General features: G+C 56.9%; 3 protein-coding genes across 7 annotated transcripts in view; all 3 read left to right on the forward strand.

Annotated features, from left to right (window-relative positions):
- The window catches only part of EDA (ectodysplasin A), a 58,113-nt gene extending 56,327 nt beyond the window's left edge, over window positions 1-1,786 (forward strand). For all 5 annotated transcript variants that reach the window (XM_085060630.1, XM_085060628.1, XM_085060629.1 and 2 more), the window contains exon 8: window positions 556-1,786. In XM_085060630.1, the coding sequence (XP_084916756.1) occupies window positions 556-807 (252 nt within the window). In that variant the 3' untranslated portion in view covers window positions 808-1,786. The remainder of the gene's footprint in view (window positions 1-555) is intronic.
- Window positions 1,787-4,473: 2,687 nt separating this feature from the next.
- LOC146437534 (transforming growth factor beta activator LRRC32-like) lies at window positions 4,474-8,190 on the forward strand. The gene is made up of 2 exons (XM_085060624.1): window positions 4,474-5,624; window positions 6,165-8,190. The coding sequence occupies exons 1-2, from the start codon at window positions 5,520-5,522 to the stop codon at window positions 8,106-8,108; spliced, it is 2,049 nt and encodes a 682-aa protein (XP_084916750.1). The 5' UTR covers window positions 4,474-5,519; the 3' UTR covers window positions 8,109-8,190.
- A 5,813-nt stretch (window positions 8,191-14,003) lies between these two features.
- Window positions 14,004-17,475, forward strand: LOC146437535 (protein Wnt-11b-like). The gene is made up of 5 exons (XM_085060857.1): window positions 14,004-14,074; window positions 14,172-14,392; window positions 14,791-15,059; window positions 15,728-16,020; window positions 16,721-17,475. Exons 1-5 carry the CDS (start codon window positions 14,004-14,006, stop codon window positions 16,893-16,895), a joined length of 1,029 nt encoding a protein of 342 aa, XP_084916983.1. The 3' UTR covers window positions 16,896-17,475.
- The last annotated feature ends 1,316 nt before the right edge of the window (window positions 17,476-18,791 follow it).

Consider the following 18,791-nt stretch of genomic DNA (forward strand, 5'->3'; position numbering starts at 1 on the left):
GAAATCAGGGAGTTCACTCAGTAGAAACACTGTGAGGTGATTTCCTTCCAAGCTGTGGAGGTTGGGAGAGCCTTTTCCCTGTGATAGCTCGTGCCTGTGCAAGCACCGAGTCCAGTTACCCAGGAGGCAGCTCCCAGTCCTTAGGGCAGTTCTGATGTCACCACTAAAGGAGGCTCCTGGCACCAGGAAGCAGGACTGGCCAGGTAAGTGCAAGAGGCCTTCAGTCGAATGTGTCTGTCTGTGTGTGGGATGAGAAGCTGTTGCAGCACACAGGGAGCCCTGCATGGCTCTGTGCAGGTGTGTCACTTCCCTGGAATGAGCAGGATGGTAGCTCAGCCTTAGGCACATGGATTCAGGGGTTTTTGCATGCTTGGGTCAGTCTGAAGCGGAGTAAAAGAGGTTCCTGGTTGGCTTGGGGTCCTTCCCACCCCGCACAGGTCACCTGTGAGTGCAGGTGTTGGGGCCAGGAGGGGCTGCACACACCCCAGGACCCTGCACTTGCTCCTCACACCCCATCCCCTCCCTGACACCTCTCTTCTCCCTGCCTCACGCCAGGTCTACTACATCAACTTCACCGATTTCGCCAGCTACGAGGTGGTGGTGGACGAGAAGCCCTTTCTGCAATGCACTCGGAGCATCGAGACCGGCAAGACCAACTTCAACACCTGCTACACGGCCGGGGTGTGCCTGCTCAAAGCCAGGCAGAAGATCGCCGTCAAGATGGTCCACGCTGACATCTCCATCAACATGAGCAAGCACACGACTTTCTTTGGGGCCATCCGCCTGGGAGATGCACCAGCATCCTAGAGAGGAACTTGGCGTGGCCAAGGAAACCCACGGAACTGCACAGTGCTGCTGTTCATAAAGCGTATCAGTATTTCAGGGGTTCTGTAATCCGGCCATAAAGGAAACTGATCCAGAGCTATTTATTCCTATATGTGAATGCAGGAAGCACAATTGCCCTCTGTGACTCGCGGGGAGAACTCGGATCAAACCAAAAAGCTGGTGGGGAGAGCGTTGTGAGGAGGAAGGGCTGTTGGGTGTGCCTTGTCTCAGTATTTCAAGTATTACTGCACTGATACTCTGCTCTGTGACCTTCACACGAGGCTTGGTGGGAGAGCTCTGCTCGGATGCTGCGCTGGCAAGAGCATCCCAGGTGGGAGCGGGAGGACACGGACTCCTGTCCCAAAATCCCAGGCAGGCTCCTGCTTGTGCACACTAACCACAGCCAGGAAGGGGTTCTGGCTTCCTGCCTTCCCAGGGGGAGCTGGGAGGGCCAGGGGGGTGAGGGGAGGTGGGTGAGACAGGGTCAGTGGTGTTTACATTCATCCTCAGGAGGAGGAGGAAAAGTGCCTCGACTTAGAGCTTGGAAGCAAAAGCAGGAAGTGCGAGAGGAAGAGGAATAACTAGAGCAGGCTTAGCAGATAGGAAACTGCCTCCACATTCCAGAAACCACCAAATCCCAAAGAAAACCACGATTCCCGGGTCCAGGCCTCTGCTCCTTTCAGCTCCTGCCCTTACCCCAGAGGTAACCTTGCCCCAGCGGGGGCTGCCTTCAAGTACTGCTGCTGTTACAGCAAGTTGAGTTGGGTTGGGAGTATTTTGGGTTTTTTTTTTTTTGGTTTTTTTTGTGGGGGGGTTTTGTTTTGGTCTTTTTAATTAATATTTTGCAAACCAGAACACATTTCTACAGGCTTCACCGAGCCACGTAGAGCAGCCACAAGTACTTGTGACAACACTCGGAGGAAGTTTGTTATGTTTAAGAATAAAATATTCAAACAGGAAATTTTTTTTTTCTGTTTTAATAGCAACTGTCCTGCTTTTAGATGTGGTTTTTAGCCTTCCTCCCCCCACGCCTTTCCTTTTGGCACCCTCCTACCTAAAATAAGTGGTGATGGAGACTTTAGCAAAGGAAAAAAAATGGGATTTTATAATCTGGTCCAGCATGAAGTCACCACTTTTTCTTTTCTCTGAGCCCTGCTGAGTCTAGTCATAACTCGATTTCTGGTGACTAATAGAGGAGCTGGGACACTATTGTTTCTTTTGGCTTCTTGAGCAACTCTGTCCCGTTACCTCCCCTCAGCTGGGGAGACCTAAAGCCATAAGATGCTCTGGAACTGAGGCAGAGGCACAAATTGCTCTGTTGTGTCAGCCCTTGGCTCACACTTGCTCGGCTTGGTTGGGGTTTTGTTTCCCTGTGTTTCTTTCCAGAGCCCGTTTGTGCTTTCAAGAGGGGAGTGAAGTTGCAGCCTGTGTCTGAAACGAGACAAGTCCCAAAGTGACATCTTCAGCCTGGAGCAGGGAAGGTTTTGGGGACCTCAGTGCCTAAAGGGGCTCCAGGAAGGCTGGAGAGGGACTTTGGAGAAGGGCATGGAATGACAGGACAAGGGGAAGTGGCTCCCCACTGCCACAGGGCAGGGTTAGATGGGATATTGGGAAGGAATTGTTCCCTATGAGGGTGGGTGCCCAGAGAAGCTGTGGCTGCCCCTGGATCCCTGGAAGTGTCCAAGGCCAGGTTGGACAGGGCTTGGAGCAACCTGGCACAGTGGAAGGTGTCCCTGCCCATGGCAAGGGGTGGAACTGTTTGATCCATAAGATCCCTCCCAACCCAATCCTGTGATTCCATGATCTCTGTGACGGCTCCATGCAGAGGTGGCTCATGGTCACCTGCAGGGACGTGAGAGGGACATGTCCCAGCACTGTGCTGTGCCACAGAGGGTCCGCCCTGCCTGGAGCATTCCTGGCTCCATCCCTAGCGAGTGATGTCCCTTGCCAAGTGTTGCAGTTATTGGGAGATAAAAATTCCTCGGGGCAGCGGCGTTGGCCGCAGCCTCGCTATTCACAGGAGCCGCGCACTTTGGGAAACAACTGCGTGACAAATGGGCTGCTCCGGCTTTTTAGTGGCTTCTCCTCCCTTCAGCCTCGACATGTGGGACGGGCAAGAGCCTTGGGGGCTCTTCACTGGGCTTTGTGGTTTTCTTTCCTTTCAAATGGATTAAGAGGGACATGTTCCTGTGACAAGAATGAAGCGGGACAACTGTGTACAGTGAGAACATGAAGCAAATCGTTAACAGGATTGCTTTAGAACAGGCCTGAGCAGCAAGGCTGGGGGCAGCCATAAATAACAGGGGGTTGGGAGAGCCAGGGATGGAGTTTGCATTCCTTGTCCCCCACTGGCAGGATCTGGGATGTGCTCCATGGCTGCGGGCAGGGGGAGGCAGAGGGAGAATCCCTTTGCTCTGTAAAATGCCAGAGTGCTGCTGTCTCTGATGTGTGCTCAGGATGTTGGAGGAGAGCAAGAGGGAGCAATTCCTGCATGAAATATATATTAACAAGCTTTTTCTGGTGCTCACACTAATGAAAGCATGAGTTGGAGACATGGAGTTGGAGCTGGAGAGCAGAGAAAAGCTGGCCTTGGCAAATACAGCCTTTTCCTGCTCTCAGTGTTCCTGATGGAATGTCCTTCCCCAGCCACACCAGGAGCTCCCATGGCAGGTCTGTATGACCACAGCAGAGCATTGGCTAGGGGACACCTCCATCCTTCAGGGGTGGGAGAGGCAACTGTCCCCTCATCAGGGTCAGGGCTGCTCAGGAGTCACCTTCCCAATGCCCTGGGAATGCACAGAAGGAAGGACAGATCCAATGGACTTGGATAACCAGGTATCCTCCTGCTCGCAGGCTGGAGCACTGTCACCCATGGGATGGATGTGACATGGGCAGGTGGTTCTGTCCCCACTTCCTCCACACCTCAGTGCTGCTGCTCATTCCTCATTCTTAGAAGACCTCTCCCACAAAAGCCTTGCAGGGAGCAGGGAATCTCCAACAGATCCTGCTGGAGCCCTGAGAGCCAGCGTGGAGGGCAGGAAGGCCAAGAAGCACAGGATTGCTGGTTTCAGGAGCAGATCTGTCCCTGTTCATTGCCTGTGGTTCACTGCCTTTATCAGGATCCAAGAAGAGCCTCTCGGTGTTTGCTGGGTCTGATCCACAGCCGGTGCTCCTGCAAAGGGAATTCACAGCCTTGGGATGCAAATGCCCAGGGATTCTCCCTGATTTGGATCAGGGACTTTTCAGCTGATGACAAGGGCTGTGTCACCGTGCAGACCCATGCCCAGCAGTTGAGATGGAGGGGGACAGGCTGGGGTTCCCCAGGTGTGGCAGGGCTGGATGTGCTGGGGCTGGAGCACTCCTGGGATCAGTTCTGCTTTCGGGAGGGCCAGAGGGTCATCCAGAGGTCAGTGTTTCCCTGGCAGGGGCTCACATCTGCACAGATGTGCTCTGTGCTCACAGCTGCCTCCAGCACTGCAGGCCCTCAGCACAGGATGCTGTCCCTGGCCTGTCACCACTGTCCTGCCTGCCCTGGATGCTGGGGACACTGGGCCAGCTCCAGGCTGAGCCACACCCCGAGGTGGCAAAGTATCCTCCACTATGCCAGCTGTCAGAGGGTGAGTGGTAACATTCCAGATGTTGTGTATGTGTGTGTATATATTCTATATATATATTCTATATTTATGTATTTTATATTTATATATTATTTTTTACCTGACAGACACCTCCAGGATTAGAGCACGAGCTCCATGGCTGAAACTTCACATCCTTGGACAACCCCTCAGCAGCCTGGAGTTGCTCCTTTGGATGGAATTGGCCACACTGAGCCAAAAAACCCCAAACTGTGCATTTTGGAGAGTGGTCCGTGAAGCAGGAGGGGTGTGTCCCCAAGGGATGTGTCAGCACTAGGTGGCACAAGGACACGGAGATGCCACCACAGAAAAACAATCCCTGTGGCTGGGGCACAGCCCCGGGTGCACAGATCCCACCTGGAGCTGCCACAGAGTTCCCTTCTGGTTCCTGCCCTGGGTGAGGAGGTGACCGGCAGCCCAGGTGGGGACACGGGGTGTGACAGCGAGGAGCTCGGCACTTGCACACCGCAGACCCCTGGGGAGGGAGAGAAGGAGGGGGAGGAGATTCCAGCTCTGCACATCCCGCCGGGAAGGGGCAGTGAGCCCCGGGAAACTGTTTCCCTAGAGGGGCAGAGTCCCCTCGGCTGGGCTGTGCTGGGATGGGGAGGGAATGTCACTGCCTGGGTGTGACAGTCAGGTGATCCCACAGCCAGGAGCTGTCCCTGGCTCAGGATGGCTGCAGAGCCCTCGCCAGCTGTCCCTGGTGTCCCGGGAGCTGGCACAGCCTGTCCCTGGCACAGCGAGACTCCTCCATAGCCTCTCAGCTTTCCCACGTGCCACCTCTGCCTCCTGGCAATTGATGTCACAGCGGGTCCAGCCGGTCACCTGAGCTCCCTCCTCCCCATCCTGCGTTTCTCTTTCCCTTCCCTGTGGCTTTGTGCCGTTTTTCCCCCTCTGCGAGCTGATGTCTTTCTTTTCCCACTTCCGTAGTACGAACACCCACATGCCTTATCTCCTTCCCCCATCCCATCCTGAAGCCTATTTATACAGAGCCTGGCTCCTGCCCAGCCTGCCAGCGACGCCGCAGGAGCGGGACGGGGCTGGCAGCGCCCGCAGCCCAACATGCTCTGGGCTGCTCGGGGATGTTTCCTGCTCTGGCTGCTCCCGTCCATCCTCAGAGCCTGGGCTAGCCCCGAGACGAGGCCCAGCTCCTCGCTGTGCCAGCAGGTAAGGCTGTTTTCCAAGCAGCACCTGGGCTGGGATGGCTCCAGCAGCACGGCTGGGGCTGCCAGCATCCCTCTGGATTGCCTCCCTGTGGCTCTCACCTCCCTCCAGCCTCCATCTCTTTACCCTTCCCAGCTTCTCTGTTTTCCTGCCTTGGAGCTGGTCTCCTGTGAGGTTGTCCCTGGCATGCAGCAGCTCCCATGTCCCTGCTGTGCTTGAGGTGCTCAGAGGATGGAGTGCAGGGATTCCAATGGATGTTGGTGAGCTAGTTGGGAGCCTGGATGGGGAACAGCAGGTTTTTGTTCCCCCAGACAGAAATCAGCTTCTTCCCATCCAGGTTCCCAGCTCCAGAGGAAACTGGAGCGAGAGGAAAGGTGGAGCCTCCACAGCGCCCTTCCTCTGCCTAAACAGAGATGCTCTGGATGAGCTGGGCTTGGGAAGGGGGAGCAGTGCTCATTCCCACTTCTCTTGGACAGCAGCTGGCTTGCCTGGAGCTGTGGTTTGCAGCCCCTCCTCATCCACACCTCTCCTGTCTCTCCACAGAGCCCTGCAAAGGTGTCTTGCAAAGGAGTTGGCCTGCGGAAGTTTCCCAAGGAGCTTGGCCAAGGAATTAAGCACCTTGAACTTTCCAAAAACTTCATCCAAAACCTGTCAGGCAGCTCCATGGCAGGATTTGGGCAGCTGGAGTACCTGGATCTGTGCTTCAACCAGCTGGAAGCTGTGTCAGCCACCGCCCTGGCTCGGCTGCCTCAGCTGCGCTCGCTCCTCCTGGGATCGAACCACCTGGACCGGAATTACTTGGCTAACGGGGAAGCCTTCCATCTGCTCAGGAATATAGAGGTCCTGGACCTGTCTGTGAATAACCTGGAGAGCCACATGGCCAGCTGGTACATCAGCAACCTCACCAGCCTGAGGGTGCTGGATCTCTCTGGGAACACGATGACCAGGCTGCTGGCAGGGACCTTCCGGAGCTCGCCGCGCCTGCGCCAGCTCGACCTCAGCAACAACTACATCATGGAGATCCAGGAGGGAACTTTCGAGCCTCTGGAAGAGCTGGAGGTGCTGAACTTGGCTTTGAATTCCCTCCACTGTATCTCTGGCTTCAGCCTCACACAGCTGCATGTTTTAAACCTCAGCCACAACGCCCTGGAGCTCTTCTCCTCTGAGGAGGGAGCCGAGCCCTACCTGCTCCGAGTGCTCGACTTGAGCCATAACAGACTCCTCTCTTTCCCAGAGCTCCCCAAAGCCCATGATCTCACACACTTAAACCTCTCCAACAACCTCATTGCTTCCCTGCTCCCAGGCTCGCCCCATCCCAGGGAGTTTGTCCTGCTCTACAAGGAGATGGAGAGGTTCAACAGGACCGTGCGTCCTGCGGCCGCTCTGACACACATGGCTGACCTGGATCTCAGCAATAACCGCCTGGAGCTGTTCCCATTTTCCTTCTTCCACCCCCTGGGCTCCCTGCACAGCCTCAGCCTGGCTAGGAACTGTCTCCAGGACGTGGCCAAGGAGTCTGTCTCCAATGACACGGAGCTGTCCGTGCGCTCGCTGGACCTCCACAGCAATGCCCTCCGTGTGCTGCCACGCTGGTTCTTCGATTCCCTGCCTCACCTGGAATCCATGGATCTGAGCTCCAACAGCCTCCAGCCTTGCGAGAGCCAGGGAAGTGACATGGGAAGGGATTTGGGAGGGGATTCTCCCACGTCAGCCCCCAGAAACACCTGCACCCCCTTCTACAACCTGCCTCGCTTGAAGCACCTGAGCCTGTCCAAGAACAACATCTCCAGGCTGCAGCCCTATGCCTTCAGGCAGACACCCCTGCTCTCCCTGGACCTGTCGGGAAACAGGGACTTGTCCATGCCCACGGGAGCACTGGGGGGGCTGGAGCTGTCCCTGCAGGAGCTGTCCCTGAGGGACAACCAGATGGACGAGAGCCAGGCAGTGCTGCCCTGCCTGGTCACGCTCCGAGTGCTGGACCTGTCGGGCAACCGCCTGAGCCTGCTGCCCACGGGGCTTTCCTGCTCCCCGCTGGAGAGCCTCAACGTTCGGGATAACAACCTCCAGACCCTGGGAAAGCTCGGGAGCTGGTCCTGCAGCCTGAGGGCAGTGTCTGTGGCTGGCAACCCCTGGAGCTGCTGCTCGCTGGGCTGGCTGGACGCGCTGCGTGCGGCCGGAGTGGCAGTGCCAGACCTGCCGCAAGCCCGCTGCGCCTTCCAGGAGCACGGCCAGAATATCTCGGCCAGGATCACCGGCACACCCCGCTGGATCTGTCCCCAGCCCAAGGGCACTGCCTCCCTGGCTCTGCTCGTGGTCCTGATGGGTCTTTCCCTCCTCAGTGCCGCGGCTTTCTGCCTCCTGAGGAAAGGGCGGAACGCTCCGGGGTGTGCGGGATTTGGGAGCAACAGGGTGGGAATCTCCCAGTCCCATCCCAAAGGAGAAGGGTCAGCTGAGGAGAGGCCAGCTGACAGCGTCAGCAAAGTGTAGCCCAGAACTGCAGCCGTTGGTCAGAACTCTAATTGTTATTAATAATATTAATATTAATAATATTGTTGTGGTTTAGCTCTCACTGGTATCTGCGTGATTTGTGAATCCAGTGATGGGAATGTGGTGGGTGCTGGGCTCTGGGCCATTTCCCCTCCTCCAGGGGAGGAATTCTGCCCTGTCCTCACCCACTGGGACAGTGGGAATGGGAGAAGTGAGTCTGTGTTGTCCCTGGCCAGCACAGGATGTCCCACCCTCTGTGCCAGGACCCCTGAGGTGACAGTGGCAGGGGCAGCTGGTCCCAGCATGGGGTAAGTGCTGCCCAAGCTGTGGTCCTGGTGGGTTTGGCACCCTCTGAGCACCCCCAAAGCCAGGGATTATCCAGGGGCTCACACCCCAGCTCAGGAAGGTGGCAGGAGGAGGTGCTGAGTGGGATTGTCACTGTGAGGTGGTGTCCATCTGTCCCTGGAGTGACCTGTCCAGTTTCTCAGGGCAGAGTGGGGTCACCTGAAGGGCTGGGCCAGCTCCAGAAAGGATAAAACCAAGGCTGCAGGGAAACCTTTAACGTTTCACATCCATTTGGTGGCACCTTGGAAGTCCCCAGCTGGGCTCAGTCACCTCCACACACCTGGTGGGTTGGAGCTGTGGGAACAGAAGGGCTTGGAAGTTACTTAAAATCCCAATTGCTTCATTTCTTTCTTCCTTTTTTTTTTCTTTCAAGCTTATCATGGTTTTACTGGGAAGCAAAAAGGGCATTTTTGGTGTTAGATATGTCAGGGCTTCAGCTTCATGTCCTTTGCTGTCCCTTGTCCTCTCCCATCCCCAGCTGATGTCCCTGGGGAGCCACAGCCAGCTGGACTCTGGGCATGGAGTGTCCCAAGAGCTGCTGTGCCCTCCTGGGGCTTCTCCCCTGTCCTGAGCTCCTTGGGGCAGGGATCTGCTTTCCCAGTGTCCCCAGGTGAGTTCAGAACTTCTCTGGAGTAGGGATTTGCATTTCCAGTGCCCACAAAGTGCTGGGACAGCCGTGGGTGAGCTCAGCACATCCCTGATGCCGTGCCAGCCTCCTGCCCCAGCACTCGGTGACATTTCAGGGCCCAGAGTGCCTTCCCTGGGTGTTTCTGGTGCACTTTTGTCACCTCTGCTCCTCGTTTAACCCCTTCCCACTCGTGTCACCAGGAGATGTCCTGCCCTTTGTGCTGCTGCTCCCACCAGCATCCTCCCCGCGTTAAGCTCGGAGCTGGGGACGGGCGGGGACACTGGGGACGGGCGGGGACACCACGTACCACCGGGTGCTCAGGGACACCATGTGCTGCCGGCACTCGGTGCCAGGCGCTGCCTCGGGCATCCTGAGTGTCGCCAGCCGTGTTTATGCAGTGTCCCCGCGGAGCAGCAGCTGGCAGGGGTTGACCCCTTCGGGGCGGTGGCACTTGGGGACAGCGGTGGCTGATGCTGGAGTTACTCTGGGGGTTGAAGCATCTGCTGGAAAATGTACTAAAGATAGGGGGGAGAATCCTGGGGTTGGTTTTACCCCACAGAAAAGGATCCCAAATCACTGGATTTGATCTTGGAGGATTTTTCCAACCCTAAGGATTCTGGAAAGCCCAGGGTAAGGAGGGGAGAGGGAGAACTTCCCAGGCCTAGGAGGGGCTGTGAAGGTGTGGAAAAGGATCCAGGAAAATGGTGTTGGGTTATTATCATTATTGATTATCCACATGCTTTCCCAGCTCAAAGGAAAATGGGATTCCAGGCTGTGGTCTCATGGTTTTGCTAAGAATTGAAAATGAGGGCAAAATCCCCTTCTCCCAGCCCCAGGAACAGCTTGGCCAGGAGCAGGGCATGGGGTGAGCCTGTGCTGGCCCAGGGGACAACAGGGTGGCACCAAACCACATTGATGTCCCCATGGATCAGCACGAGGCCGAGAGAAACCCGGGGTCTGCCTTGAGTTCTGCACTGCTCCTCATCCGGAGCTTCCCATGCTTTAGGGGAAATGGTTTCCCTATCCCAGGCATGTCTTGGCATCTCCAGCGTTTTCTTGATCCAAAAGGAGGGCAAAAGATCTGTAGGATATTAAGTTTTGAACAAATAAAGCGACGATGCCAAAAATGTTGCATTTTCGTGTCAGGCTGGAAGGCGGCGGGAGTGTAAATTTTGGTCTGACAAAAAAAGCAGCTGTGATTAAAATGTTGTGACCATTGACAAATTTTCTAGAGAACTGGTTGAGAAATCCAGCAAAGCTCATTCTTTCCAGTGGAAAGCCTTCACATTTCCCTGGATCTGCATTTTCAAAGAAGAATAGATTTTTATCAAAAATTTCCACCGAGCTGTTTCACTCACCCAGGCGGAAATTACCTTCCCTCAACCCCCTTCAATTACAGCACCTTTTTCTTTTGCCTTTTTGTTATTTTTTTTTCCCTAGAGATGATCCAGAGTTTCATCTGCTGCAGGAGCTGAAGGATATCCTGGGAAGTGCCTGGGAAGTGCCTCTCCTCACTCCATCCCAGCCAGGCAGAGCAAGGAGAGCATTTCTCCTCCTCTGGGTTAAAACAGAGCCTAAATTAACCTAAATCTGCCCAATCCTGATAAGAACGATAACATGTCCTTTCACCCAGCTGAAGGAACATCCCTTTCCAGAGGGCTGCTGGAAGTATGATTTCTTTAATTTTCCATCTCATCAAACCCCATCCTTGTGCCATGCCCTGCCTGCCTGGGATGTGCTCCTGGCGAATGTGGCACTTTCTCTGTGCCTTTGGGATGGGACAAGAGGCTGGTGGCACCTCCAGGACACCACCCTGTGTCCCTCCCGTCCGCAGGGCTGCTTCCCATTATCCCTCCCTGCCGCAGCGGCTCCGTGACTGGCACAGCTCCCCGGGCAGCTCTTCCCGGCCCGGGGGAAGGCTCGGGCGTGTTGTTCATGACACTTTTCCTGCTCTCTGGGCGCTCTGGCCAGGCTGGGACCTCCATCCCGAGGTGCCTCAGGCTGTGGCAGATGGGGAACGTGTCCCCCCCGTGTCCCCCCCGCGCTGCCTCTGCAGTGTCACCTCCCTGGGCTGGGGGGGGACAGATGTGCCACATGTTCTGCAGCTGGATGCTCCTGCCAGCTGTGCCCGAGCTGCCTGCAGGGGGACACTGCCATGGGCACAGGCAGCGCTGTCACAGGGAAGTGTCACCTCGTGGTGGATCCTCACAGCAGGTGCAGATCTGCTGTCCCTGCTCCCCGGTTTGGGACTCTGGGTGGCTGCGGGGTCAGGTGACACTGGGAGGTGGCTCTGCAGGATCAGGTCCCTGCCACCCCCAGCCTGTTCTCGGTACCTGTCCCGTGCTCTTCCCTGGAAAGAGGAAGGGGATGATTTCCCTGAAGGAAAGCAGAGCTCCGTGGCAGGAAGGGCTGCTGACAGCCAGGGTGACCCTCCTGCTGTCCCCACCTCCAGAGGGGACAGGATGCTCCCAGTGTCCAGCGGCAGCAGGGATTTCATCCCAGCATCTGTGATGTGGCAGGAGCTGCCGGGGGGAAGCAGGACAACGTCAGTGCCACATGACCATGTGCCACCACCCCCTGCGTCACTGTCACCGCACTGGCACAGCCTCCACGCAAAGGGATGTGGCTCCTCACGGGGTCAGTGGGCTGGGAACTGAGGCCACCGGGGTCTGAGGGGACACTTTGATGGCAAGGGAACCCCTGAAATGTCCCTGGAGCTGCCCCTCCTGAGCCTGGGAGCCACAGGCCATTGGGGGTTGGGACAGGGCATGGGGACCCCACGTGCTCACAGAGGTCACAAGCCACTCTCAGGTGTTTGCCTTGGCCCCTGGCCGAGTCCCAGCAGTGAGGGACGCCAACCTTTGGCCATCCAGGACAACTCTTTGCTGTTCCCCACTAAAACCTCATCCCAGGAGCTCTGACCCAGCACCAGCTCTGTCCCTTGAGCCCCTCCTGGAGCTGTCCCCTCTGTGTCCCCAGGGTGGCCAACACCACGCAGTGACCTTTCCCAATGTTCTCCTTGCTCCCTTTGGTGTCCCCACTGCCAGTGAAGCCCCTGCTGGGGAAGGGAAGCCTCTCCTGGGCTGGGAATCCCCTCCTGCCCCCGTCCTTCCCACAGAGCCAGCCCAGCTTGGAAGGGGAAGGAAGGGGTATTTTTAGCACTCACCCTCCGGTTGTTTCAAGGATTGAGCTGAAAAGAGGAATTGACATTCAAAGGAGGCTTTAAAAGGAAGGGTTTGTGTTTTTCCTACTACACGGGCATTGCAAAACTTTTCTGTGAAAAGGGATTGGGAAAAATACCTCGTGTGGGAGGTGGCAGCCTGTGACAATGGTGTCACAGTTCCCTGTGCTGCCACCGCTTCCCTTGCCCAGTTCCCAGGGTGAACTCCCATCCCCTAGGAAGGGATGGGGTGGGACTAAACCCCTCTGTCCTGGTGCTGCTCGCAGCTCCCATCACCTGTGAAGGGAATTCCCTCCTGCCAGCCCATCCTGGAGTGGTTCCTCTCTGCATTCCTGCTTTCCAACAGCTTTTCCTGACCACTCTCACAGCTTCTGAACCCCCTGGGAACTCAGGTGCCAACATCCAACCCCAGTGCTGTCCTGGCAACCTCCTGGAGATCCTCCAGATCCCAAAACAAGACACCATCCACACCCTGAGGAGGAGTTTACCTGGAAAACACAAAGGACAGAACCCAAAACACGGGGTTTGGTGTTTAGGGAATATAGACTTGGGTTATCCATGAGCTCCCTCTTTTCTCCCTGCCCTTTAACCAATCCCCTTGTAAGTGCCTGGGGGATTTGGGAGTGGCCTGGGACTCTTCCTCAAGGGCCATTGCTCCAGCACAATGAGCCATGGCCTTTGCATCCCAAGGGAATAGTTTGGGAAGGACAATGATTGGAGCTGCATGTCCTGCTTTTAGTGCACATGATCCCAAGTCAAAGGGAGGTCACAAGGGGACAATAATCAACCATCCAGGCGTGTCCTGTCAAGGTGAGAGGTCACAGGGAGATGACAGTCAGCCCCCAGTTTGGTTCTGTCAAGGAAAAGCACCTTCCAGAGAGAGGGGAAGTAGCAGTGCCAGGGAGAAAGTGAAAGCCTGAAAAGTGGGTTTCAACCTGTGACTCTTTCCAAAACCTGGGGTCAGCTGGGTTTGTGTCAAATGTCACCTCCCACTGTGGGAAAATCCTGGCCTACCTGGTTCCTCACAGGCTCCAAGCAGCACTTTTGGTTTTGTACTTGCAGGAGGGAGATATCTTGAAAATGCACCTTGTGACAGGCACGTGCCAGCCCTGGCCATGGCACCTTGGGCAGCTCCTGCTGGCACTTCCAGGGCTGGTGCTGGCTCAGGGATGTGCACTCCTCTGGGTCAAGGAAAATGCACTTTTTAAAGATTTTTGTAAAGAAAATTAGAAAAAAAAATAGAAATTATGGGCCTGTGCTGACCTCAAAGGAGGGTGCAGTCGGGGGAGGTCAGGCTCTGCTCCCAGGGAAAAATGGATGGGACAGGAGGACATGGAATAGAGCTGTGCCAGGGGAGGTTTAGTCGGATATTAGGGAAAATTTCTCACAGAAAGGGCTGCCCAGGGCAGTGGTGGAGTTGCATCCCTGCAGGGATTTAAAATCCATGTGGATGTGGCACTTAGGGACAAAGTCACTGGTGGCCTTGGCAGTGCTGGGGAAACATCCTGCAGTGCTCATCCCTCAACCCCCTCCCAGGTGCTATTTGGGGACAGTCACTGCTAATGACAGCTGGACCCCCCTCCTTGTCCCTAACCCTGTGAATGGCACCGAAACTGCCTTTGTTCCCCTCCCCGGGGGGCAGGACCTGCCACACCGCTGCTATAAAAGGGTGGTGGGGCCAGGCAGCCCCAGCCCCGCTCCCAGTCCCCATCCCAGCCCCATCCCAGCCCCATTCCCAGCCATGGGTCGCCCCGCCGCCGCTGCCACTGCGCTGCTGTGCCAGCTGGGTCTCTCCGCAGCCATCCAGTGGCTGTGAGTAAGGATCTCTCCTCTCAGAGCCCCCCTTGGGACTCCCCCCGGGTCCCTCGGGGTGCTGTGGCCCCTCAGTGACCCCCAGCTCTCCCCACAGCGGGCTGGCGGGCAGCGGGGTGGCCTGGAACGAGAGCCAGCACTGCCGGCTGCTGGGGCCGGAGCAGGTCCAGCTGTGCCGCCGGAACCTGGAGGTGATGCCCAGCATTGTCCGGGCTGCCCGCCGGACACAGGTCCTGTGCCAGCAGGGCTTTGCGGACATGAGGTGGAACTGCTCCTCCATCCAGCGTGCCCCCAGCTTCGGCCCCGAGCTGCTCACAGGTAAGGGATGTCCCTCTCGCCCTGTCCCTGCCCCCGCTCTGCCGCAGGAGCATCCAGAGCGTTCCAGGGGCAGTTCTGCCCTGGATTTCTAGTTTGGAGTAAATATCCTGCCTGTACACGGGGTTAATCCCGTGCCACTTCCATCTGGGGGAGGTGACAGACAGTAACTTCCATTTCAAACAGCTGCCAGAGCCTTTGAAAAAAAAAAAGCGGGGAAGAGGTGGGAATGCAGGCTGGATACGAGCAGCGTAATACCGGGGGGTGGCGGGGCACAGGTTAAAACATTAAAAAACTGAGAAGGCTCGGGTTTATCGTGCTGCGAGATGAAATAAAGACACTCCTTGCACTGTGAGATGCGCGGGGCGGGAGGGATGGAAACATCCCCGTTTTCTCCGCAGGAACACGGGAAGCCGCCTTCGTGCACGCCCTGGCAGCGGCGGCCGTGGCGCAGAGCATCGCCCGCTCCTGCTCGTCCGGAGAGCTCCCGCTGTGCTCCTGCGGCCCCAGCCCCTCCGAGCCCCCCGAGCCCGGCTCCCGCTGGGGGGGCTGCGGCGACAACCTGAGCCACGGCCTGCAGCTCGGAGCCGCCTTCACCGACGGAGCCAGCAGCGGCGGCACGCCCGGGCTCCGCGCCGTGAACCGGCACAACGGAGCCGTGGGACGGGCGGTGGGTGCGGGACCCCCGGGGCTCTGCGGGTTGGGATGGGGTGTGTGAGCCCCCCAGGGCTCTGCAGTGGGGCTGAACCCCCCAGGGCTCTGCAGTGGGTCACACGGTGGGTCTTATCCCCCCCGGGATGGATGGAGCCCAGCGCCCCTCGCAGAGGTGCCTAATTGGAGGCAACAGACTCCAGCCAGGTTTTTGGGATGTCGTGATCATCGGGAGGCAATTAAATGGTTAAAAAGTGTGTTTGCAGACACCACCCCACCGCTGCCCACCAGACATCCCACACCCTTTGCACAGACAGCTTGAAGTATTCTGGCACTTCACACCAGTACTCCCAGTGCTTCTTTGCACCCTTCTCGCTGGAAACAGAGCTCGTCCTGCCCCGCTCCAGTTGGGCTCCCCAGCCCATCGGGTCCTTGCTCTTCCATCCACTGCTGTGCCCCAGGTGGGGCTTGGGAAGCCTCCAGCCCCACTGCCAGCTCCCATGGGAAGTTCCCCAAGGATCAGGTTCTTATTAGAAGGGGTTGAAGCAGGGCTGAGCCCCTGATTGCCCCATTATATACAGCTCTGAGCTCTTTCATCCCTTGAAACTTCCCATGAGTGCCCTTGGGAGTCAATCCATGCCGTAGTACCACGAGAGAGCAAACTCACCTTGTCCCTGTGCTCTGCAGGTGCTCAGTGACTCCCTGGATACCAGGTGTAAATGCCACGGGGTTTCAGGCTCCTGCTCAGTGAAGACCTGCTGGAAAGGGCTGCCAGACCTGGGTGAAATTGCTTCTGACCTCAAATCCAGGTACCTGGCAGCCCTCAAGGTGACCCACCGGCTCGTGGGGCCCAGGAAGCAGCTGATCCCCAAGGAAGGGGATGCCAGGCCAGTGACAGAGATGGACCTGGTTTATCTCATCAACTCTCCCGACTACTGCACCCCAAACCCCCAGCTGGGCTCTCTGGGGACACAGGACAGGTAGGAAGAGCTCAGCCTCTGATTCCAGGAGTGCCTGCAGCTCTGGGTTTTAGTGTCCTGGGAAGCTGGTGTGGATGGGCTGGGGTGAGCTTGCAGCAGATCCCTGAATCCCTGTTTTGTGAGACCCCAACTGGGTCCAGGTCTGGAGCCCCCAACACAAGACAGACATGGACCTTTACGAACAAATCCAGAGGAGGCCATGGAGCTGCTCCAAGGGCTGGAGCCCCTCTGCTCTGGAGCCAGGCTGGGAGAGCTGGGGGAGTTCACCTGGAGAAGAGAAGGATGCAGGGAGAACTCAAAGCCTCTTCCAGTGACTAAAGGGGCTCCAGGAGAACTGGACAGGGATTTGGGACAAGGGATGGAGTGACAGGACGAGGGGGAATGGCTTCTCACTGCCATTGGGTTAGATGGGATATTGGGAAGGAATTCTTCCCTGTGAGGGTGGGGAGGCCCTGGCACAGGGACCCCAGAGAAGCTGTGGCTGCCCTATCCCTGGGAGTGTCCAAGGCCAGGCTGGACAGTGTTTGGAGCAACCTGGGATAGTGCCAGGTGTCCCTGCCCATGGCAGGGGGTGGCACAGGATGATCTTTAATGTCCCTTCCAACCCAAACCACTCCATGATTCCATGACCCTGCTGCCTCCTGCTCCGGGCACACCAGCTCTGGGAGGGCAGACCCCCAGCTCCCACATCTCTCTGCAGGCCGTGCAACAGGAGCTCCGTGGGCAGTGACAGCTGTGACCTGCTGTGCTGTGGCCGTGGCTACAACACCTACATGGAGGAGGTGCAGGAGCGCTGCCACTGCCGCTACCGCTGGTGCTGCTCCGTGGTGTGCAGGCGCTGCCGGCGCAGCCTGGAGAGACACGTCTGCAAATGAGGAGCAGAACTCGTGCTGGCACCCACCAGGCACGGCTGGACACCAGGGGAACATCCCAAGGGATGCCCCCAGCAAGGAGGAGGCTGTGCAGGAAGCTGGGCCTTGCATGGAAAACCTCAGACTGAGAGACTTTGGGAAGGCTCCGGTCCCTTCCAAGCCAGAGCTCAGGGCAGGACAAAGCTGCCCTCCTGCAGCTGGTCAGTGGCCAGCCCTCTGTCTCCACCTGGGAAAAGTCATTGATCATCCCACAGACTCCTTTCAGCAGGGGGAATGGGGACCCTGGGCTGCCATTGTCCCTTTGCAGGAGGATTCTGACAGCCAGGAGTGATGGATGGGAGGGGGTAGAGTTATCCACTGGGAGAAGGCTGCAGGGATAGAAAGCTGCTTTGGATAAAGGGGTCATGGGCTGCTCCTTTGGGAACAGGATTCTGCTGTGGGCTCCTCCAACACAGCTGGGTGCTCCTCCTCAGGGGAAAACACTTCTCCAGTGCCCTTTGCATCGTCCCAGTGGAGACCAATTGAATGGAGATGGTGCTGCTCTCGTTGATGGCAGAGCCACCAGGGACAGGAGAGGTCCTGGGGGCTGCCAAAACTGGGCAGCCTGGCAAAACCACACCTGACCATGTGTTAAAAACCCAGCCATGGCATCACTGTCGCTTCTGTCCTCATGTTGGAAGTGGGAGCTCACTCAACACAGGGAATCCTCATGGCTTCTCCTTCCTGCCCCTTCTTTTGGCCCACTGAGATCTTCAGCCTGTTCCTTCCACCCCTCGGGACCAGGTGTGTTGGAATTCTGGCCTGGAGAGGGGACATGACTCCAGGGCCTTGGGGAAGCAAAAAAGAACCTTTAGTCTCTGTACTTCCTGTAAGTGGGATTCTGGTGTTTTAAATAAATCCGTTATAACTCCCTGTGCATTGTTTCCTAGGACAATCCTTCCTTCATCTCCCTCCCAGCTGGTCCTGGAGAAAGAGAGGCTGAAAGGAGAGCCCTGTGTCCATAAAGCCCCATGGCCATACTTTTCCTTACACATATCTGGGGACCAGCTCACTTTTAACTCTTTCTGCTTCTCACTGGCCCAGATTTGCCTTTAATTACAGATCCCTGGCAGCCTCAGCTCCTGTTTTATTCCCTGCTTCCTCAGGTTTCCAGCTGCCTGGGAATTGGCTGCCTGGGATTCAGGGCTGGTGCTGGAAACTGCGGCTGTCCAGGGTTATTTACTGATCCTTGGGAATGTGGGCTGGACTAGCCAAGGGTGTGTGTGAACAGCAAGGCGTTGGGAGCCAGGGATGGGGGTTTCCACATTTCCCTTAGCACGGAACTTGGCCAAGAGCTTGGATGGGATGAGATTCCTGCTGGTGCAGCCTTTGGAGAGAAAGGGTGAATCCAAACAGGTACTGGAGAGACTCCAGGAGACCCCACAGGTAAATGGGATGGGAATCTTCGGGTGGATTCCTGCAGCCCCCAGCGTTGCCTGGAGGCTCCAGCAGCTCGGCTTTATTTTTGGTTCCCATTGACTGGAGCTGGCTGCGCTCAGCCCGAGCCCAGCTGGACGATTACTCATTTCCATATCCATTCCATCATTTTTAATGGTCTCTGCTGGGTCACGGAATCAATTCACGAGCATTTCTTGTAAAACATTCTTTCCCCTTAATGTGCTCCAGGTTTCTGCGAGTGCAGGGAAGGAGTCGGAGATGGCTGGAGAGGATTCTGGGGCAGGCTGGAAGTGGAGACCGAGCTCAGGGAGTGCCAGGAGTGAGTTAACCCTCGTTATCAGTTGTTAATGTGCCATTGACTGGCTCTGCCTGCTGCCATCTCCCTTCCCAGAGCGCCGGGAAAACCTTGGCTGCCCAAGGCCAAAAGACATCTTGAGTTTTCCTTTAAAAATGCAATTAGGG

This window comes from Lichenostomus cassidix, chromosome 4A, assembly GCF_008360975.1.
Source record: "Lichenostomus cassidix isolate B80296 chromosome 4A, HeHo_3.0, whole genome shotgun sequence".
NCBI lineage: Eukaryota > Metazoa > Chordata > Aves > Passeriformes > Meliphagidae > Lichenostomus > Lichenostomus cassidix.